Raw genomic sequence first — 24156 nt, 5'->3', positions numbered from 1 at the left:
GGCTTCACAGGTGGAAGAAACAGCTCATAAAATGATTTGGAGGTGGGAATGTCTATGGCTTCCACGGAGGAGGAAATATTCAAAAAGACTGAATCTGAAGTCATAAGACCCAGGTAGTATTCATGACACCACCAAATTCCAACTTCATCTCCTTCTGTCAATCCCTTCACCTGTAAATTGGGGAAAATAATACCTAATTCATAGGGTGTTATAGGAATAAAATACTAGTAATTATGGGAAAGTATACAGTACAATGAAAAGTCTTTACACAAATGTCAGGTATTTTTATCAAGGTACTGTTAGAGAAGTAATGAAGACACCAACCTGGTTGGAACTGGGGGTAGAATGCAGGGGAACAGCATGATATGATATTGAAAAAGCAGCCTAGGACCAAACCCTAAAGAGCCTTGTCTGCCAATCCAGAACATTTGGATTTTACTTGTAGGGAAATGAGAACTACAAAAAGATTGCTGAGAATGAAAATACATAATTTAAGTGTTTTAACTTAAAGTCTAAACCCTTTCACTAAGTGATCAGGGTTTAGACTAGGGTTGAGGCAGAAGGGAATAGAAAGGAGGGGATGGATTCGAGAAAAATTATAAGAACTAACAGACTTTGGTCTGCATGTATCAAAAGGCAAAAGGGACAAGTCAAAAATCACCAAAAGGGCAGCACTTTTCAAACACTGTTTTATAAAACACTAGTCCAGGAAATTCTGGGAAGGCTGTAAAATCCACCCCCATCTTAGATTCAAAATGCACATCAGTACATCAAAAGCTCTGAGAAATTACAGAGTAAGAAACCTGCTGTTTAACATAGCTCCAAACTTAGTTAATCTAGTATTCCATGGAACACACTATGGGAAATGTTCTAAGTAATGTTGCCCAGGTGACTAGTAGAATGAGGACACCAGTAAGAAAAAAAGGGACATTTGGTGAGTTGCTGTTGTTTAGTAGTCTATTTTGTTTGTTTTTAGTAGGGAAGGTGGGGTTTCAGACCTGCTGATTTTGAGGAGCCACAAGATATTCAGGTGCAACTGATCAGAAGACAAATAAAAATCTGGGTTTGAAACTGAAGTGAGGTCAGAGTTAAAGATGAAGCTTTGGAAGTCATTCTCATAAAGGTAGTAGTTAAAGACACGAGAAAAAATGAGAGACTACACAAGGAGAACAAAACTGAGGAAGAAGTGGAACTGGGGGCAGCCAAAGAGCTATCTCTATTTGTGTGTCTATTTATTTTTATGGGTGTGAGTTTTTATCTGTGTGACTAAGAGAAAGGGCATTTGTAAAAACATGTACGTGCATACTTTTATTCTCAACCTAGGATAGAACAGTCACTTAAACCCTTGTCCCCTCTTCATCCAGAATTCTCTTTAGTTCTCTGACATTATTTCTCAGAGAGAAATCTAGTTGAGAGTTGGAAGGAAGGGTAGAAATGATTAACAGTTAATGGTTTGGGAAAATCTACACAGTAATGGAAGGCTCACAGTAGGTAGGAATTTAATCTATGAATTTATTCTATTTGATTTCACCTATGCTCACTTATTAGCCATAGATCAGTGATTATCTCTGGCTGCACTTTAGAATTACTAGAGCAGTTTTTTTTTTAATATTGATGCTCCTGGGGCTCCACTTACAGAGATTTATCTAAATCGTTCTAGGGTGAGGTCCAGTAAGGGTAATTGTTAAAAGCTTCTCAAATCATTCCAACGCACAGCCAGAGTTTAGAATCATTCGTGTAGAGTGGGGACAAATCTAGCTCACGGTGTGTTTTTGTAAATAGAACTTACTGATTAAAAAAAAAAAAGAACTTACTGGAACATAACCACACTCATTCATTTATGTATCATCTCTGGCTGCTTTTACATAGTAGCAGAAGACCTGAGTAGTTGCGTAGAGATCACACATGACCCACAATGCCAAAAGTATTTACAATCTGGCCTTTACAGAGGTGGTTCTCTGATCCCTAGTCTGAATTAACTAAGTCAAATTTGAGAAGAAAATTAATGAGACTTAATAATACAATCTGTTTTAATTTATAATGAAAGTTGGTAGAAATTTTAGAATTCCCAGAGAAATGTGTGTTTTTTTGAAGATGTTTCCTATTGCCATAATGTTTTTGAGACATCCCAAGGTTATTACTGAGGTGGTATGGAAAATATTTTTGTGCTGTGTGAAAAATTATTTAATGAAACATTAGAATTTTAGAATGAACAATTTTCTGTTCATTTTTCCCCTCTTCCTCTGTTACATTCTTTCTTCCTGGGCCACATAAGGAAAAATGTCAACTCTGCAGAATGACTGATCAACAAGGAGACACAGATTTCTTCTAACAGTGTTGAAAAAGAAATTTGTCAAATCATACTGGGTATAAAATCTTGGGTATTGTTCCACCAATATCAATTTCTACCAAAACAAGACAAACAAAATACTGAGATCAAAATAGCAAAACATTAGAGTAGGACATAGGATAAGGGAGGGGAGTAAGATTACAGATGATTTTTTTTAACACTCCTCTATATTTTCCAAATTCTCACAATGGTTATGTATGTCACAATGGTTATGATCTGTACTTCCTGGGCTAGAGCAAACACTCCAACAATTTTTTTCTGGTGGACCTAAGTACCTCTTAATTATGGCTTGAGGGAATAAGAAACACCTGCTGTTGCAGAGGACAACACAGTGAAACTTTCCTGCTGCCAAGGACTATAACCCCACAATATGTTGGTGCCCTTAAAAATAACCAAATCTCAATATTCTGATTTATAGATGAAGACTGGAGCTCAGATTGCCTAAGCTGAGGGAGACCACTTGAGAAAATGGCTGGTGTGGAGAGAATCTTTTCCACTAATGTAAAAGAATTCACATACACCTTACAACTGACGGCAGAGTACCTTAACATTAAGAGTCTCATGTAGCCCAGAATATTAATTTCTTGGTCATTCAAGAGGACGTACATCCTGTGTCTAAACAGTTCTATAGAGGATACTTCTTTACTGAGGGGAGGGCCTTAAAAGTTGGCTTAAAGGCATCTGTTGACTCTGACCTTATTTTGCCCCAAGGGGTGAGGGTGGGTATGGGGCAGGGGGAGGACACACAACAGACTCTGAAACAGTGGCCTAGGTATAAAAATCAACAAATAATGTCTTTTACTTGTGTCTAGTTGGGAAAGTCTGCTAATTTATATCAGTTACCCTCATATAAATACCATCTATCATTTTCAAAAAAGAAGTAAAATAGTAGATACCTGCCGCCGAAAATTCTTCTCAATTAGAATAAATATGCTGGAGACTACAAAATACATTTACTTGGAAAAAGGATTACAAATTTTAGCAAAGATCTGAGGATAGGATTTTCCACTGTAACAGAACAGACTGTGTCCTCTCCCCCTGAATCAGCAAGTTTCATGTTTCCACTGCAAAAAAAAAAAACTCCGTACAATACAGGAAAGCTTTATGGAATGCAATTTCAGCAAGGTGAAGAAAGAGTGAGAGGCAAAACATATCTGTCTTAGCTCCTGTGGACTACATTTCCTTCCTCCTCCTCCCAGTTCCAGAGCTCTTTGTATTTTTATTGAGTACCTGCTCCAGTTCATAGGCCTTTGCCTTATCCTCATCCCGGTCTGCATTCTTCCGATAGGCCAGCCCCAAACCCCACACAGCCAAGATGCTGTACACATTATCCCGGACCCAGGCATCTTTCTGATCATAGCTGGCTGGAAGCAAGCCAGTCACTGGATTCTGTAAGGACAAGAAAAAGGGGACAGGCAGGTAACCATAGGGTGTTAATATGAGGAAACAGAATCTATCAAATGGGTACTGAGGGACTTTGGTCTTTCTTCTATGTCCCCACTCCTGAGTTTTAAAATCTCCTCTTCTGACCAAGTGCAAGCAAATGCTATCTTGAATAAAGGGAAAGAGCTGGCTGAAGCCTTACAAGTCTGAAATGTGGGAATTCTTAAAAGAAAGGAGGTGTTTTAGAAAGAATGAACTACCAACGAAAAATCAGCATTAAAAGATTAGAAAAACTATAATGAAGAGTATATACACGGTACTTCAGCTCTTCACAACAGTCTAGTCTTAAGATGGCTAAAAGTTCTACCTCTTTTTCCTTCAGAGGAGGGGAAGGAAACGACTCCCAAGCCTGCGGAGGGGGCCGGGGGCGGTGTCGATAAACAAGCTTCGACACATCTTACAACTCCAGCCCCAGGAACCCAGCAGTGGTTTGGGGGACGCGGAGGGTTGGGAGGGGGGACTCAGAAGCTCTGACTCAGGACTCGTGGCTAATGGTGCCTGACTCTGGTTCTGTTCCTGGCCCAACACCTTTCTTCAGGGTCCTTTACGGCCTCCCCAGCTAGGGGGTGGGAGAACCTGCAATACACCCCCCTCACACACACACACAGGTTCACCCAGGGTCTCCGTCCAGGTTATCACACTGCGCATCCTCGGTGATCACAAGCGACACCCCATCACTTACCTGATGGCACAGTATGGTCTGATGCACCAGCCTAGCATAGCCGTCAAGCCGGACCCCCGAGTTACTCCGGCTCCTCATCGCGCTCCGTTTCCAATCCCCTCAGAGAGACGGCCGCAGTACCACAGGGGCCCACGATTTTCCAAGAAAGGAGGCTCCAACGCAGCCCCACCCTCGCTGTGGGAAGCCCGAGTACCAGGCCCGGGCACAGTCCTACCACCGCTCGGGCCTGGGGCCGGCTGTCCCGGCCAAGGCGGCCTCCGCGGCCACCACAGCCCCGCGCGCGCCCGAGCCTCCCGCGCTCTAGAGCCCAGCTGGAGTGCCTCTGGCGCCGCTCGCCGTCTCTCTTAAGCCCGTCCGGTCTCCGCGGGTGCCTCCTGCATCCTCTGCTCCACTCCCAGAGACCGAAGACAACCGCGGCCCGCAGCCTCCAGCGTGGCCGCCGGCAGCTGCAGGTCACAGGCCGCGGGGCCGCCTCCACCTACCACGAGACGCAAGCCGGAGGCGGGGCTGACGCCCGGTGTCCCAGCAGCTGCGCTCGGCGCCTGGGGACTCGCCCCGCCCCCGGCGACCCAGCCCGCCCCGGGGACGAGAATGTGTCACCGTAGGCAATGTGCTATCAGGGGGTTATTTTCGAAACACCTCAAATGACTATTTCAGTTGTCCACACTTGCTGTGGACACAGGATGTTAGGGAGGCTGTTTCTTCTGCCGGACTAGTTTTAGGAACTTATGGTAACTTCAAACCTAAAAGGAAAGAACGATCGTTTGCATTCAAGGTCTAAAGAATTGGAATTTCCGGGTCTTTATTGTATTTTATCCTTTTGACTCAAAGCTCAGATTCAACTCCTTACTCCGATCCAAACCAAACAAGAAACAACTCCCTAAGGTAAATACTTTATTCCTCAGAAAGTGGCGAATCGGCGCGCTTGGGAAGGAGGGCAGTGGTGTGCTTTGAGGAAGCGAGTGCCCCAAGCGGGAACTGGGCTGGGAGGGAGCGGTGCTCAGGGCAGCCTTGGCCGGAGAGGAGCTGGAGGAGATTGTATAACGGCTTTGGAAGGCTCCCTCGTGCGTACGTAGGTCACAAGACTGAGGCAACAAAGACTCAGCTGAAAATAAAGGCAGAAAGGGAAGCTAGAAAGGAAACCTGTAGGTAAAGCTGATCACTGGCCGCAGGGTAATCGGACCACACCCCGCTAGGTGTCCTGGCCCCAGGGCCTTTGCTCCCTTTGTTTACTGCCCCAACCCCCACATCTTGATCTCAGTCGATCCAAACCCTGCACGTCTTTCAAGTCAAGGTTTGAGTACCACCTGCTCTCTGAATCGCGGGGTAAGAGAACTAGACCGATTGACCTTTCAGGTCCAACTCGGAAAATCTGTGATTCTAAGCCTTCCCTAGCCACCTCACCTAGGCCACAGTGATTTTGCATTTTCGTTTATCTTTTTTTCAATTTAATTTTTATTTTATATTGGAGTATAGTCTCTCCTCGTAAGCTCCCTCCGTTCCAACCCACACTCACCCCCGCCTAAATTAGCATAAAGTCAGGCACCTAGGAGGTGACTAGCAAATATTTGGTAATGATGATGAAGAAAGAGGGAGGGAATGCTCAAGAACTCAGATCTGGGACTTTTGGGTTCAACGGCCAGCCAGCGATATAGTTAGATACAGAGATACATTTAGAATTCTCAAGCAAATGGTTTCCATCGCATTCACTGGTTATGCAAATGCCATGACTGGCAAATAACAAGCTACTTAAAGGCCCAGGTACACATGGGGAGAAAAAGTCTTTCCAGGGAAAGCTACTTCATTTTGGAAGAAAGAGTGCTTGCCTGCTCCTACTCTGATCCTAACTCTACCCTTGGCCCCTTGAAGCTACTGCCTTCTCTTTTTCTTCACCTCATCATCCTTTAAAGATGTTTTTAAAATATTAAAGTAATATATGCTCACTAAAGAAAACTTGGAAAGTATAGAAAAGTAGAGCAAATCACCCATAATTCCTTCTCACAAACAACCACTAGTTAATATTTTAGCTTATTTTTTCTAGTCTTTTTATTCCTTCTGCATATACCACCTTCCCTGGCAAGTTATTCAGAAGTATGAATAGATTAGAAAAGCCAAAGGTAGTGTGTCACCAAGGAAGGTTAACTGGCTGGCTACCAAGATGCCTTGTTGGATGGCATTACCTTGGTGCTTTCAACCTCAGTCCAGGCTGGACCTTTCCATCTCAGAAACTTGATCTCCTCAGTGTCCCTGAACTGGTCAGTCTCAGGAGGCTGACTCATACTGATTAACTCATGAGAGACTGATGTGTGAAAACCAGGATGCTGGTTGTTGATGAGAAATAGAACAGTAACAGTTTATTTTATATTGGAGTATAGTGGCCTGACCACCACATTCCCTTCCTTTAATAATGTGTAAGCCTCCGTCCTTACCAAGTGCTATTTTGTTTTATACGATAACCCTATGAAGTAAATACTATGATTAACCACGCTTTAGAGATGGAGAAGCTAAGGCGCCCTAAGATTAAGTAACTAACAAGTCTGCTCTATGTGGACTTCACTGTCTCCTTTTTCTACGCTTCCATGGTTCACTGACACATTCTTGCTTTAGATATGTCAAAACTATCCACCCAAATTATAGTCAAATCTTGCTTGTCTGGAAGCCATTATATTTCTTGAAGGTGATTTTTCCATTTGATTCACCATACATTAATTTTATAGTTTAACTCTTGAATAACATTTTATTTCCAAGTTCCTGGGAATATTTTATTGTTGCTCCCTTATATTACCTGGAAGTTTTAATCATACTAATTTTCAAAAATCCAAAATTTTTTAAACTTCACATTTTATAAATGTTTTCCATGGTTTTGCATTTTATGTTAATGTCTACATTAATCTTCCTTCTAGGAGATGTTCCAGTTTGCTTAGCTATTCTCTCACTATTAATAATAAATCTTTTATTATTACATTTCTTGAAAAAAGAGTTCACACACTGTCTCCTTTCTGTTGTTTCCCATTCACTCTCTTTAAATTTTTTAAAAATTGTATAAGTAATATATAAACACATTCTTTATGAAAATAATTTAAATATTATAGATAAGGTTAAAGTTCCCCATGTCTGTCACCCATAATCACAGTCTCCTTTATCTCCCTCCCCAAAGGTAACCACTGTTACAGGATTGGTTTGTATCCTTCCAGATTTTTCCCTATGAATTTACACACACACACACACACACACACACACACACACACAGCAATACATATAAAATATTGTTGTTTTCTGCATATTCTTTTAATGCAAACAATATTATGCTGTACCTACTGTTGTGCAGAGTGCCTTATTCATCCAAAATTATGTCATGAAGATCTAGTCATGTTATTACATAGAGATCTACTTCATATACTGTGGTTTATGTAGGCATTCCTCTGTTGATGAACATTCACTTTGTTTCCAGGTTAGAACTCTTGAAAATACTTCAGTGAACATACATGTATGTCTGCTTGTGAATGCAAACAGGTGTTTTGGAAATACGCATTTAAATTTTTGATATATCCAAAAACACATTTAAATTATCTGCACCAACCAGTAGTATATGAAAGTCTCCATTTTCCCCATCCTTACCAATACATGATATTATTAAACCTTAATTTTGAGCAATCCGATGGGTACAAAAATGGTATCTTACCTTAAGCCTAATTTATCTGAATACTAATGTCATTGAGCATCTTTTTATGTTTATCTTATTTAATTTATGTAATATTTGTTTATTTTATTTTATTTCTTCTGGGTAACAACTTTATATACTTAGTCATTTCTCTATTGGACTGTTTTCCTTATTGATTTATAGGATTTTTTAAAAAACTACATAATCTGTAATTTAACTTAAAAAAAAAAAGAAATCCAAAAGAGATAATGAACGTTTTCCCATAAGTGGTTTTCTATTAACATTATTTATGGTGTCTTTTCATTCATATAGTTTTTAATGAAGTCAAATTTATGAGTCTTCCTTTTTGTCTTATTTTAGAAGGCCTATGTAGTAGGTTGCATGTTGGCCCAACAAAAGATATGTTTACCCAGAACTTGTGAATGAGACCTTATTTGGGAACAGGGCCTGTGCAGATGTAATTAAGGATCTGGAGATGAGATCATGCTGGATTTTCCTACTGAGCCCTAAATCCAGTGATACGTGTCCTTCTAAGAAAAGGAGACACATAGGGAGGAGAAGGCCATGTGAAGACAGAGGCAGAGATGGAAGTGATGCATTTACAAACCAAGGAACGCCAAGGATTGCCCACAGCCACAAGAAGCCAGGAGAAAAGCATGGACTAGCTTCTCCCTCAGAGCCTCCAGAAGGAACTAACCTTGCTGACACCTTGATATTGGACTTCTGGCTTCCAGATTGTGAGAGAATAAATTTCTGTTGTTTTAAACCACCCAGTTTGTGGTAATTTGTTATGGCAGCCCTAAGAAATTGATAAAGCCTTCCTGCCCTCAAGATCATCAACACATTATTTTTTGTATTAATTTTATTGTTTTGCTTTTTATCCATAATGCTCTTAATTCCTCTATAATTTATTTTTATTAATGGGTTTAGATAGAAATTTAACAATGTTTTCCTAAATGTTAGTGCTAATTGCATTAACACCACTTCATGAATATTCTTTTCCCATTGATTTGAAATGCTACGTCAAGTACCCATGGGTCTGTTTCTGGATCACTAGTCTGTTCCATTAATCTATTTTTCTATTCCTTCACCATTGTTGAACTGCCTTGGCTGTTCTTGAGCTTTAATCTTCCATAAGAACTTTAGAATTATCTGGTCAGGTTCTAAGGAAAATCCCAATTTTTATTGTGATTGCACTGAATTTATGGATTCATTTGAGGAGAATAGATATATTGAGAATATTTAGCTTTCCTATCTACAATGTCTATTTATTTATTCAGACCTTCTCTTATTTCTTTCAGTAAACTTTATAGTTTTTTCCATGAAAGAGTTGTACTTTTTGTTAAGCTTATTTTTTGGTACTTTTTAGTTTTTGTTGCTATTAACATTTTCCCCTGTTATACGTTAATTGGTTATTATCATGTATAGGAAAATGATTTTGTATGTTTATCTTATATCCAGTCTCTATGTTAGCTCACTAGATGTACTGGCCTAAAGGTGATGGTTTTGGATTTTCTAAATAGACAGTCATGTCATTTGCAAATAGTAACAGTTGTGTCTTTACCTTTCAAATCTTTATAACTCTTGTAGTGGGTATAGTGGTTATCATTTCTTGTTCCAGACTTTAACAGACTGATTCTAATGTTTCACTATTAAATATGTCTGCAGTAGGTTTCTGGAAGTTACCATTTATCACTTTAAAATAATTTCTTTCTCTCCTTGGTTTCCTAGAACTTTATCATTAATATTATTATGAATAAATGTTGAATTTTATTGGATGCTTTTCTTGCATGTATTGAAAAAGTCATATAGTTTATTCCTCTACTTGGTTAATGTGTGAATTACATCAATAGGTTTCCTTTTGATGATCCATATTTTTATCCATATTTTCATTCATATCACTTGGTCATGATAAACTATTCTTTTAATATGCACTAGATTCAATTTACTAATATATTTTTAGAATTTTTGCATCATTGTTTTTAAATTATATTGGCCTATAATCTTTTATTTTTATGCTGTCCTTGTTTGGTTTCAGTAACAAGGTTATGCTTGCTTGTGAAATGAGTTTGGTAGTTTCCCATCTTTTTCTATTTCCTAAAACTGTCTATGTGAAAAGAAAAGCATGTGTTCCTTGAAGTCTTGGTAGAACTCATCGGGCAGAACTTGCTGACCTGGTGGATTTTGGAAACAGGTGGCTTTATGAAAATGATTTCAATTTCTTTTTGGGTCATTGTTGATAATAATACTTTCCTAGAAGCTTGCCAATTTAATCCAAGTCAGAGTTTCTTAATCTTGGCACTACTGACATTTGGGGCTGGATGATTCTTGGTTGTGGGGGCTGTCTTGTGCATTTTAGATGTCAGTAGCACTCCCCCCCACGTCCCCTGCCCCATACCATCACCTAGGTTGTGACAACCACTCCCCAGATCCTGCCAAATATCTTTTGGGGGTCAAACTTTATTAGTAGAAAGTTGTGCAAAACTTTGCTTTTGACTTTTCTGAATCTGAATCATGGCCACCTTTGTACTCCTGACATACTTTATTTGTGTCTTCTCTCTTTTATTTGATGAATCTGCCCAGAAGTTTGTCTCCTTTATTACTCTTTTCCCAGAGCCTGTTCTTAGCTTTATTGATTGATTATATCTTTATTTTTGTATACCTCTGTGACCCAATAAATGGACAAATTTTTAAAATATTTTATTATAAAAAAAGAAAATGTATAATACAATAAGCCCCACCACCTATTTTCAACAATTATCAGCTAATAGCTAATCTCGTTTCTGTCATTTATACTCCCATCTTCTCTTCCTCCCATATTATTCTGAAGTAAATCTCAGACTTCATATCCTTTCATCCATAAATATTATATATTAATACTTATAAAAGATAAGAAGGCCTTATTAAATACAACCACACTACCATTATTATTCCTAAAAGTACAACTCCTTAATATCATCAAATATGCTTTCTTTGTTCAAATTGCTCAACTGTTTCAGAAATGAGTGTGTGTTTTGTGTGTGTGTGTGTGTGTGTGTGTGTGTGTGTGTGTGCGCGTGAAGGAGAGAGAGAGAGAATCAAGCTACAAACAAGGTCAATGCATTGCGTTTGGTTTATATGTCTCATAAGGTTTTTAAGTCTCTTTTAAGCCATAGGTTTTCCCTCTTATCTCTCCTTTTTTCCTTGCAATTTGTTGAAGAAATCTGATTGTTTGTCTTGTAGGGTTTCCCCAGCTGGACTTTCCTGATTCCATTCCCATGGTATTAACATATTCTCTGTCTTCTGTATTTCCTACAGATTGGTGTTTCACTTTAAAGGCTTAATCAGATTCAGGTTCAGTTTTCTTGGCTAGACTGCTCATATGGAGTTCTCCCATCAGGAGGCACATAATGTCTGGTTGTCTCTCAATGGTAAGATCCACTTATTCATTAAGAGTTGCAAAATAGTGATATTCTATCATTCCATATTCATTTATTAGCTGAAATTCTTTTATAAAAAGAAACTTCCCCTCCTCTACTATTTTGTACCTAGTGGTACAGTTCACATAGGAAAGGCAGGTTAAATGCCTTTATTTATTGACTTGCAAAATAATGAGTTAATTATCTATCATTTTTCAAATGTGACCTTTTTTTAGTATTATCATAAACATATGGATTTAAACATTTGATATATTTCAGTCCATTACAGTTATTCTCCTTACTGAGCTCAGATTGTCCCATCTTTGGTCCCTACACTCTGGCCCCTGTGTCCTTTTGACACAACCCTAGTGGTCTGTGATAACCTCCTTGTTTTCTGAGAAAGCAAGATATTGAAGGTTCTACTTGTATGTTTCCTACCTCAGACTAGAAATCAGCCATTTCTCTCAGGAGTCCTGGTTCTTTTTAGTGTGAAATGGTATTTTGAAATAAAAATCTGGGCCCTGGGCATCGTGATCCTTCCAATTTAAATTCAGGGCTACAGTATAGGATTTTTACTTCACCTCAACAATCTATATCTCCTTTCTCCCACAACAAATATCCTGATTCTCAAAATAACAACATAATCACTAATTTGCTTTATTCCATAATATAGAGACAACAGTTTCAGAATAACAATACCAACACCATACCACCAAAAATATGGTTACTTACAAAGAGTTTAAGATTCTTTTATAGATTTTTTGTCCTTACCTTAAGATGTATCCTGTTAGGGATATACATTAATGTTGCTGTGTTTTAAAGTCACTTTCTGTGTTATTATGTCACCATCTGGATACACAGATTCATTTGTTTCATTTTGCTTTTGATTTTTAGGGATTGCTTTTTAAAAAAATAGTTTCACAATTTTGTAATATACTCACATGGTTTCAAAGTCAAATCTATGGAACAAAGTATACTCAAAGAAGTCTAGTTTTTAATCCCTGTCTCTTTATGCTATTCCTTCATACTCCCTATAGAAACAAATATGTATATAGGTATTTCTATCTCTTCCCTTCTTATGTGGGTGGTGTCATATTCACACTTTTTTCCACCTTGCTTTTTTTTTTTTTTAAAGATGTTGGGGGTAGGAATTAATTAATTAATTAATTTTTGCTGTGTTGGGTCTTCGTTTCTGTGCGAGGGCTTTCTGTAGTTGTGGCAAGCAGGGGCCACTCTTCATCATGGTGCGCGGGCCTCTCACTATCGCGGCCTCTCTTGTTGCGGAGCACAGGCTCCAGACGCGCAGGCTCAGTAGTTGTGGCTCACGGGCCTAGTTGCTCCGTGGCATGTGGGATCCTCCCAGACCAGGGCTTATCCCCTGCATTAGCAGGCAGATTCTCAACCACTGCCACCAGGGAAGCCCCTCCACCTTGCTTTTTTTTTTAATGAATATTAAGTCCTGTAGATCACTCCATCAGAGTATATATATTCTTAATTCCTTTTCAAAGCAATAGAGTACTTCATATTGTGGATGTACCAGACCTTTATTGATGGAACATTTGGATTGTTTCTAGCCTTTTCCTATTATAAATAACGCTGCAAGAAATAACCTTGTGCATGTCTCTTATTCATTCTGAAAATCTTCCTTTTAATTGATTAATTCCACCTGTTTAAGTGTATTATGATTGCCACATTTGGAGAGTTGTTTTCACCATTTTGTTTTGTACTTTCTTTTTACCACGCTTTCTGACATTTTTTCCTTCTCTTGAATTGATAAATTTGTCTATATCCCCTTTTGTTTCCTGTGATGGCTTAGAAACTATAGTTTGCATTTATATTCCTTTAGTGGCTGCCCTTAATTTTTAATATGTACACTTAACTATAAAATGTTTTAACATACCTAAAATGATTCAGTATTTCTGTTATTTTTTGAAACACAACAAAGTTTGTAGCATGCTTTACTGACTCATTGAACAACCCTTTTCTCATCTTGTTATTCTAACCTGGAGTTTTATATTTATCTTTATTTGTAGTTTACCTTTTCTTGAATAGGTAATACACTCATATGATTCAAAACTGAAGCAATAAAGGGTATATTGTGAAAAGTCTTGCTCCTACTCCTCTCCCATCTTTCCCATTCACCCTATTGCTCCAATCAGTTAATCTCAATAAATACATACTTTCCAGAGTTTCTTTATGTAACTATGAATATATACTCTATTTTATCTCCTTCTTACATAGTATAGAATACTACACATTCTGATTGGCACCTTTATTTTTCTTCACTTGGATATCTTTCCACATCAATACAAGTAGATCTTCCTCATTCATTTATATGTCATAATATCCTATTGTGTGATTGATCCTTAATTTATCTAATCAGTACCCTGTTGATAGATACTTGGATTGTTTCCAATCTTTTGCTATATGCTAAAGTTGAAATTAATAATCTTGTACATATTTTATTTTATAGATGTTCAGGTATATTGGTAAGCACCCGGAAGTTGGATTGCTCATTCAATGAAAAATGTATTTTTTGTTTCAATAGATATAGCCAAAGAGCCCTTTATCAGGGTAGTATCAATTTGCATTCCCACCAGGAATGTATGAGAGTGTATAATTTCCCACAGCCTTGCTAATAAAGTGTGTTATCGGGCTTCCCTGGTGGCGCAGTGGTTGAGAGTCCGAATACCGATGCAGGGGACACGGGTTCATGCCCTGGTCCGGGAAGATCCCACATACCACAGAGTGGCTGGGCCCATAAGCCATGGCCGCTGAGCCTGCGTGTCTGGAGCCTGTGCTCCTCAACGGGAGAGGCCACAACAGTGAGAGGCCCGCATACCGCAAAAAAAAAAAAAAAAGTGTGTTATCAATTTTGGGGGTGGTTACAAATCTTAGTAGTTATATTTGGCATTTTTCTTATGTAAGAGAGAACAAGAATCTTCTTTTTTCTTTAACATCTTTATTGGAGTATAATTGCTTTACAATGGTGTGTTAGTTTCTGCTTTATAACAAAGTGAATCAGCTATACATATACATATATCCCCATATCTCCTCCCTCTTTCATCTCTTTCCCAACCTTCCTATCCCACCCCTCTAGATGGTCACAAAACACCGAGCTGATCTCCCTGTGCTATGCAGCTGCTTCCCACTACCTATCTGTTTTACATTTGGTAGTACATATAAATCCATGCCACTCTCTCACTTTGTCCCAGCTTACCCGTCCCCCTTCCTGTGTCTTCAAGTCTGCATCTTTATTACTGTCCTGCCCCTAAGTTCTTCAGAACCATTTTTTTTTTAGATTCCATATGTATGTGTTGGCATACGGTATTTATTTTTCTCTTTCTGACTTACTTCATGCTGTATGACAGTCTCTAGGTCCATCCACCTCACTACAAGTAACTCAATTCTGTTTTTTTATGGCTGAGTAATATTCCATTGTATATATGTGCCACATCTTCTTTATCCATTCATCTGTTGATGACACTTAGGTTGCTTCCATGTCCTGGCTATTGTAAATAGAGCTGCAATGAACATTGTGACACATGACTCTTTTTGAATTATGGTTTTCTCAGGGTATACGCCCAGTAGTGGGACTGCTGCGTCGCATGGTAGTTCTATTTTTAGTTTTTTAGGGAACCTCCACACTGTTCTCCATAGTTACTGTATCAATTTACATTCCCACCAACAGTGCAAGAGGGTTCCCTTTTCTCCACACCCTCTCCAGCATTTATTGTTTGTAGATATTTTGATGCTGGCCATTCTGACTGGTGTGAGGTGATACCTCATTGTACTTTTTTTTTTTTTTTTTTTTTTGCGTTTCATGGGCCTCTCACTGTTGTGACCTCTCCCACTGCGGAGCACAGGCTCCAGACGCACAGGCTCAGCGGCCATGGCTCACGGGCCCAGTCGCTCCGCGGCATGTGGGATCTTCCCGGACCGGGGCACGAACCTGTGTCCCCTGCATCGGCAGGCGGACTCTCAACCCCTGCGCCACCAGGGAAGCCCTCATTGTACTTTTGATTTCCATTTTTCTAATGATTAGTGATGTTGAGCATCCTTTCATGTGTTTGTTGGCAATCTGTATATCTTCTCTGGAGAAATGTCTATTTAGGCCTTCTGCCCATTTTTGGATTGGGTTGTTTGTGTTTTTGATATTGAGCTGCATGAGCTACTTGTAAATTTTGGAGATTAATCCTTTGTCAGTTGCTTCATTTGAAAATATTTTCTCCCATTCTGAGGGTTGTCTTTTAGTCTTGTTTATGGTTTCCTTCGCTGTGCAAAAGCTTTGAAGTTTCATTAGGTCCCATTTGTTTATTTTTGTTTTTATTTCCATTTCTCTAGGAGCTGGGTCAAAAAGGATCTTGCTGTGACTTACGTCATAGAGTGTTCTGCCTAGGTTTTCCTCTAAGAGTTTTATAGTGTCTGGCCTTATATTTAGGTCTTTAATCCATTTTGAGTTTATTTTTGTGTATGGTGTTAGGTAGTGTTCTAATTTCATTCTTTTACATGTAGCTGTCCAGTTTTCCAAACACCACTTATTGAAGAGGCTGTCTTTTCTCCATTGTATATTCTGGCCTCCTTTATCAAAAATAAGGTGACCATATGTACGTGGGTATATCTCTGGGTTTTCTATCCTGTTCCATTTATCTATATTTCTGTTTCTGTGCCAGTACCATACTGTCTTGATTACTGTAGCTTTGTAGTATTGTCTGAAGTCAGGGAGCCTGATTCCTCCAGCTCCGTTTTTCTTTCTCAAGATTGCTTTGACTATTCAGGGTCTTTTGTGTTTCCATACAAATTGTGAAATTTTTTGTTCTAGTTCTGTGAAAAATGCCAGTGGTAGTTTGATAGGGATTGCATTGAATCTATAGATTGCTTTGGGTAGTAGAGTCATTTTCACAATGTTGATTCTTCCAATCCAAGAACATGGTATATCTCTCCATCTATTTGTATCATCTTTAATTTCTTTCATCAGTCTCTTATAGTTTTCTGCATACAGGTCTTTTGTCTCCTTAGGTAGGTTTATTCCTAGATAGTTTATTCTTTTTGTTGCAGTGATAAATGGGAGTGTTTCCTTAATTTCTCTTTCAGATTTTTCATCATTAGTGTATAGGAATGCCAGAGATTTCTGTGCATTAATTTTGTATCCTGCTACTTTACCAAATTCATTGATTAGCTCTAGTAGTTTTGTGATAGCATCTTTAGGATTCTCTATGTATAGTATCATGTCATCTAGAGGACAAGAATCTTTGAGGGCTATTTATATTTTCTTTTCTGTTATTTTTTCATGAGTTTTGCCCATATTCTGTTGGGGTGTTGGTCTTTTATGGAATGTGATGGCATCTTCTATGGCATTTGGATCTTGAATCATAGTTAGAAAGGCTTTCCCCAAAACTCCAATGTTATAGAGTAATTCTCCCAACTTTTCTTCTAGTGCTCTTTTATTATTTTCCTTTGTACATTCAAATCATTTTTTCATTTGTAGTTTATCCTGGTGTACAGCCTTAAGTATGGAACTATTTTATTATTTCAGATGGCTACCGGTTGTCCCAACTATTTACCAAATAGTCTATCTTTTCTCCATTAATTTAAAATGTCGTCTATATCAGATCCTAAATTTCAATATTTATTTGTTTCTACTTATGAACTTTCGTTTTTTTTTAAATTGGTCTGTATGTCTATTTATGTGGCCATACCCTTTGTTTATAATTATTGAAACTTTAAAATATTTTAATATCTGGTAGGGCTACCTGTCACTATTCTTCTTTTCCAGGATTTCCTGGTTATTTTTGCTTATTTATTTTTCTATATGAACTTATAATTAGCTTGCCCAATTAAAAAATTAACTCTGTTGATATTTTTATTTGGATGATGTTAAATTTACAAATTACTACTTTGTATAGGGTTGCAATAAAATTCAGAGACATGGGTAAATACATATAATAATTACATTACAATGCATGATATGTTCAATGTTTATTCCCCATTGGCAATGCATAGTTCAATGCACTGTGCAAAATTGTCATGAACACAGTGCATTAATACAGCGCATATGTAGCAATCTTTGCACAAGGTATCTGATGCATTGCCTCAGATGTTTTACATCTCTGATTTTCACTGAATAAGCTTGTGCCTTTAGCATGTCCCAGCAAAGGTAATCAAGAGGGTTCAATCTGTAAAATATATGTATATGTAATATGCTGTATATTATATGTAATGTTTTAAAATATCTATGTTTCCAGAAAAACTAGGAAAGACTGAGAAACTACCATAGATCAGAGGAAGCTAAGGAATCATGACAAGTGAAAATGCAATGGGGGACACCAGATTGGATCCTAGAACAGAAAAATGACATAAATGAAAAACTGGTGAAATCCAAAGTCTAGGGTTTATTTAATAGTAATGTACAAATGTTGGTTTCTTAGTTTTGATAAATGTAGTGTAAAATGATAACATTAGGAGAAACTGAAACTGGGTTACTGTTATCCAATAGTTCTCTGTTACCTTTGCAACAACTCTTCTGTGAATCTGAAATTATTCCAAAATAGTTTATTTTTAAATTCTCTTCCTAGATTTTATGGTTACCCTCTATTATAATTATGTGTCTATCTCCCTCACTAGACTGTGAGAAGTACTAGAGCCTGGACCATTCAGCACTATTCCTGTGTTCATCGATAGTTATTGGGGACAAACTTAGGATGATTAAGATAAGCCAAGAAGACACTGAGAGGTGTGGAAAAACTACCAAGTTGTTATCTCCCCTACTTTATATAACATACCATTCAATTTAATAAGCCAAATATGTTGCTGATCAACATTTTTATTGTCTCTATCTTCCATCCAGGCAGACTTAAAGAAAAAGATATTTGGGAAAACTGCCCTCAAATGCTGAGAGTCCCCTTCTTTCTCCGCTTGCTCATCTTCACTCATTTTTTTAAGTGCTCTTCCTCCTTGCCTCAAAATCTTTGGCACAGTAGCTTTGAAGAAGTGGAAGAACAGTGAGCTTGAGTTCTAGTCTACACTCTCACATCCTGGCTGTGTAAACTTGGGTAAATTATTTAATCTCTACAAGCCTGTTTCTCATCTCCCTAACTAACAGGATTGAATGAGAAAGTATATGTGACATACTGTATAATTCCAAGATACCACGTGGTCTTCTGCATTCCTTTGTGCGTGATTTTTTTTACTGCCAAACTTACTCTTTCTCCAGTGTTCCCTCTGTGAATGGTTACCCCTACCCACTTGTCCAAACCAGAACCCAAGTCATCCTTGACTCCTTCCTCCCTCTAATATCTCCTTCCTGCATTTCAAAATTGTCACAAAGTCCTACAACTTCCTAACTGTCTGACCCATCCTCTCATTTTGATCCCCGCTGTCACTGCCTTTAGTTTCTCCCTGGACTATAGTAACAGCCTGTTAACCGGTTTCCTTGCCTTCAGATTTGTTCTCCATTTTTCATACTGGTCTCAGATTGATTTTTTAAATACTTGGCTCTGTTACTCCCCAACTTAAAGTTTTCCTGTGGATTCTCATAGCCTTTAGCATAAATCCAAAATTTTTAGCATGACATTGTGATCTAGCCTGTGTGTATCCACCCAGCAGTGCTGCTCTCTCGTTTCTGCTATATCCCTAAACTTTAGTTATCTTGAATTATTTGCAGTTGCCTGAAATCACTGTGCATTCTCACACAGTTGCACTATTCCCTCTGTCTGAAGACTTCCTTTCATCCATTTAAAAAATGTGCTAAATCATGTGGTCATTTCTCAGTCCTCATCTTACTTGACCTATCGGTAGCATGTGATGCACTTGATCACTCCCTCCTTGATTTATTTTCTTCACCCAACTTTTATTTGTTTATTTTTTAGAAGTATATTAGAATTTATTGTAATTTTTTAAACATTTTATATTGGACTACAGTTGATTAACAACGTTGTGTTAGTTTCAGGTGTAGAGCAAACTGATTCAGTCATACATATACATGAGTCTATTCTTTTACAAATTCTTTTCCCATTTAGGTTGTTGCATAATACTGAGCAGAGTTCCATGTGCTATACAGTAGGTCCTTGTTGGTTATCCATTTTAAATATAGCAGTGTGTACATGTCAATCCCAAACTCCCTAACTATCTCCCCCCCCACACCCTTCCCCCTGGTAACCATAAATTCATTCTCTAACTCTGTAAGTCTCTTTCTTTTTTGTAAATAAGTTCATTTGTATCATTTCTTAAGATTCCACATACAGGGGGAGACCTTCAAGATGGCAGAGGAGTAAGAAGTGGAGATCACCTTCCTCCCCACAAATACATCAGAAATACATCTACATGTGGAACAACTCCTACAGAACACCTACTGAACACTGGCAGAAGACCTCAGACTTCCCAAAAGGCAAGAAACTCCCCACATACGTGGGTAGGGCAAAAGAAAAAAGAAAAAACAGAGACAAAAGAATAGGGATGGGACCTGCACCTCTGGGAGGGAGCTGTGAAGGAGGAAAAGCTTCCACACATTAGGGAGCCCCTTCACTGGCAGAGATGGGGGTGGGGGGGAAGCTTTGGAGCCATGGAGGAGAGTGCAGCAACAGGGGTGCAGAGAGCAAAGCAGAGAGGTTCCTGCACAGAGGATTGGTGCCAACCAGCACCCACCAGCCTGAGAGGCTTGTCTGCTCACCTGCCGGCATGGTTGGGGGCTGGGACCTGAGGCTCTGGCTTCTTTGGAGTTGAGATCCCAGGGAGAGGACTGCAGTTGGCTGCGTGAACACAGCCTGAAGGGGGCTAGTGCACCACAGCTAGCTGGGAGGGAGTCTGGGGAAAAGTATGGACCTGCCTAAGAGGCAAGAGACCATTGTTTCAGGGTGCGCGAGGATAGGGGATTCAGAGCACCACCTAAATGAGCTCCAGAGATGGGCGTGAGCCGCGGCTATCAGCGCGGACACGAGAGACGGGCATGAAATGCTAAGGCTGTTGCTGCAGCCACCAAGAATCCTGTGTGCAAGCACAGTTCACTTTTCACACCTCCCCTCCCAGGAGCCTGTGCAGCCCACCGCTGCCAGGGTCCTGTGATCCGGGGGCAACATCCCTGGGAGGACACACGGAGCACCTCAGGCTCTTGTAATGTCACACGGGCCTCTGCAGCTGCAGGCTCATCCTGCATTCCGTAACCCTCCCTCCCCCCCAGCCTGAGTGAGCCAGAGCCCCCTAATCAGCTGCTTCCTTAACCCCGTCCTGTCTGAGCGAAGAACAGACTCCCTCAGGAGACCTATATGCAGAGGTGGGGCCAAATCCAAAGCTGAACCCCAGGAACTGTGCGAACAAAGAAAAGAAAGGGAAATCTCTCACAGCAGCCTCAGGAGCAGCGGATTAAATGTCCACAATCAACTTCATCTACCCTGCATCTCTGGAATACCTGAATAGACAGTGAATCATCCCAAAATTGAGGTGGTGAACTTTGGGAGCAATGATATATAAATTTTTTTCCCTTTTCTCTTTTTCTGAGTATGGATGTGTATGCTTCTTTGTGTGATTTTGTCTGAATAGCTTCGCTTTCACCATTTGTCCTAGGGTTCTGTCCGTCCATTTTTTTTTCTTTTAGTATAGTTTTTAGCGTTTGTTATCATTGGTGGATTTGTTTTTTGGTTTGGTTGCTCTCTTCTTTCTTTTTTTTAAATTACTTTTTAATTTAAAAAATTTTATTAATTATTTTTTATTTTAATAACTTTATTTTATTTTTTTCTTTCATTTTTTTCACTTTTTTTCTGAGCTGTTTGGCTGACAGGGTCTTGGTGCTCTAACAGGGGGTCAGGCCTGTGCCTCTGAGGTGAGAGAGCTGAGTTCAGGACATTGGTCCACTAGAGACCTCCCAGCTCCACGTAATATCAAATGGCAAAAGCTCTCCCAGAGATCTCCATCTCAACGCTAAGACCCAGCTCCACTCAACAACCAGCAAGCTACAATGCTGGACACCCTATGTCAAACAGTTAGCAAGACAGGAACACAACCCCACCCATCAGCAGAGAGGCTGCCTAAAATCATAATAATGTCACGGATACCCCAAAACACACAATGGGACACGGTCCTGCCAACCAGAAAGACAAGATAGAGCCTCATCCACCAGAACACAGGCACTAGTACCCTCCACCAGGCCTACACAACCCACTGAACCAACCTTAGCCACTGGGGGCAGACACCAAAAACAACGGGAACTACGAACCTGCAGCCTTCAAAAAGGAGACCCCAAACACAGAAAGTTAAGCAAAATGAGAAGACAGAGAAACACACAGCAGATAAAGGAGCAAGGTAAAAACGCACCAGACCAAAAAAATAAAGAGGAAATAGGCAGTCTACCTGAAAGATAATTCAGAGTAACAATAGTAAAGATGATCCAAAATCTTGGAAATAGAATGGAGAAAATACAAGAAACGTTTAACAAGGATCTAAAAGAACTAAAGAACAAACAAACAATGATGAACAACATAAAAAAATGAAAGTTAAAACTCTCTAGAAGGAATCAATAGCAGAATAATTGAGGCTGAAGAACAGATAAGTGACCTGGAACATAAAATAGTGAAAATAACTACTGCACAGCAGAATAAAGAAAAAAGAATGAAAAGTATTGAGGACAGTCTCAGAGACCTCTGGGACATTAAATGCACCAATATTGGAATTATAGGGGTCCCAGAAGAAGAGAAAAAGAAAGGGGCTGAGAAAACATTTGAAGAGATTATAGTGGAAATTTTCCCTAATATGGCAACGGAAGTAGTTAATTGAGTCCAGGAGTGTGGAGAGTCCCATACAGGATAAATCCAAGGAGAAACATGTCAAGACACATATTAATCAAACTATCAAAAATTAAATTCAAAGGAAAAATATTAAAAGCAGCAAGGGAAAAACAACAAATAACATACAAGGGAATCCCCATAAGGTTAACAGCTGGTCTTTCAGCAGAAACTCTGCAAACCAGAAGGGAGTGGCAGGACATATTTAAAGTGATTAAAGGGAAAAACCTACAACCAAGATTACTCTACCCAGCAAGGATCTCATTCAGATTTGACAGAGAAATTAAAAACTTTTACAGACAAGCAAAAGCTAAGAGAATTCAGCACCACCAAACCAGCTTTACAACAAATGCTAAAGGAACTTGTCTAAGCAGGAAACACAAGAAAAGGAAAGACTTACAATAACAAACCCAAAACAATTAAGAAAATGGTAATAGGAATGTACGTACCGATAATTACCATAAATGTAAATGGATTAAATGCTCCAACCAAAAGACATAGACTGGATGAATGGATGCAAAAACACATATATGCTGTCTAAAAGAGACCCACTTCAGACCTAGGGACAGATGCAGATGGAAAGTGAGGGGATGGAAAAAGATATTCCATGCAAATGGAAAACAAAAGAAACCTGGAGAGAGGGAGAGAGGTGCAAGAGGAAAGAAATATGGGGACACATTTATATGTATAACTGATTCACTTTGTCATAAAGCAGAAACTAACACACAATTTTAAAGAAATTATACTCCAATAAAGATGTTAAATAAAAGAAAGCTGGAGTATCAATTCTCATATCAGACCAAGTAGACTTTAACATAAAGACTATTACAAGAGAAAAAGAAGGACATTACATAATGATCAACGGATCAAACCAAGAATAAGATATAACAATTGTAAATCTTTATGCACCCAATATAGGAGCAACACAATACATAAGGCAAATGCTACCAACCATAAAAGGGGAAATCGACAGTAACACAATAATAGTAGGGGACTCGAACACTCCACTTTCACCAATGGACAGATCATCCAAAATGAAAATAAATAAGGAAACACAAGCTTTAAATGATACATTAAACAAGATGGACTTAATTGATATTTATAGGACATTCCATCCCAAAACAACAGAATACACTTCCTTCTCAAGTGCTCATGGAACATTCTCGAGGATAGGTCATATCTTGGGTCACAAATCAAGCGTCGGTAAATTTAAGAAAATTTAAATCGTATCAAGGATCTTTTTCCAACCACAAAGCTATGACACTAGATATCAATTACAGGAAAAAATCTGTAAAAAATACAAACACGTGAAGTCTAAACAATACACTACTTAACAACCATGAGATCACTGAAGAAATCAAAGAGGAAATCAAAAAATACCTAGAAACAAAGGACAATGAAAAAACTATGACCCAAAACCTATGGAATGCAGCAAAAGCAGTTCTAAGAGGGAAGTTTATAGCAATACAGTCCTACCTCAGGAAAGAAGAAACATATCAAATAAACAACCTAACCTTACACCTAAAGCAATTAGAGAAAGAAGAGCAAAAACCCCACAAAGTTAACAGAAGGAAAGAAATCATAAAGATCAGATCAGAAATAAATGAAAAAGAAATGAAGGAAACGATAGCAAAGATCAATAAAACTAAAAGCTGGTTCTTTGAGAAGATAAACAAAATTGATAAACCAGTAACCAGACTCATCAAGAAAAAAAGGGAGAACACTCAAATAAATAGAATTAGAAATGTAAAAGGAGAGGTAACAACTGACACTGCAGAAATAAAAAAGAGAATGAGAGATTACTACAAGCAACTCTATGCCAATAAAATGGAAAATCTGGAAGAAATGGA

General features: G+C 38.8%; 1 protein-coding gene and 1 long non-coding RNA gene across 9 annotated transcripts in view; one reads left to right on the top strand and one right to left on the bottom strand.

The window, feature by feature from the left end:
* PHKA1 (phosphorylase kinase regulatory subunit alpha 1) overlaps positions 1-4960 on the bottom strand; it is a 131184-nt gene extending 126224 nt beyond the window's left edge. For 4 of the 8 annotated variants that reach the window (XM_067723853.1, XM_067723854.1, XM_067723858.1 and 1 more), the window contains exons 1-2: positions 4476-4960; positions 3581-3739 (exon numbers count right to left, since the gene is read on the bottom strand). In XM_067723853.1, the coding sequence (XP_067579954.1) occupies positions 3581-3739; positions 4476-4553 (237 nt within the window). In that variant the 5' untranslated portion in view covers positions 4554-4960. The remainder of the gene's footprint in view (positions 1-3580; positions 3740-4475) is intronic. The other 4 variants (XM_067723852.1, XM_067723857.1, XM_067723855.1 and 1 more) reach the window with 1 other exon arrangement.
* Positions 4961-5042: 82 nt separating this feature from the next.
* Positions 5043-21019, top strand: LOC137216931 (uncharacterized). Its single transcript, XR_010939894.1, has 5 exons — positions 5043-5360; positions 11434-11546; positions 18159-18267; positions 18382-18586; positions 19765-21019. It is a non-coding gene; the product is annotated as an uncharacterized lncRNA (long non-coding RNA).
* The last annotated feature ends 3137 nt before the right edge of the window (positions 21020-24156 follow it).

The sequence above is a fragment of the Pseudorca crassidens genome, chromosome X, assembly GCF_039906515.1.
Source record: "Pseudorca crassidens isolate mPseCra1 chromosome X, mPseCra1.hap1, whole genome shotgun sequence".
NCBI classification, from domain to species: Eukaryota; Metazoa; Chordata; class Mammalia; order Artiodactyla; family Delphinidae; genus Pseudorca; species Pseudorca crassidens.
The sequence above is the reverse complement of the archived record's forward strand: the minus strand, read 5'-3'. Positions and strand labels throughout refer to the sequence as shown.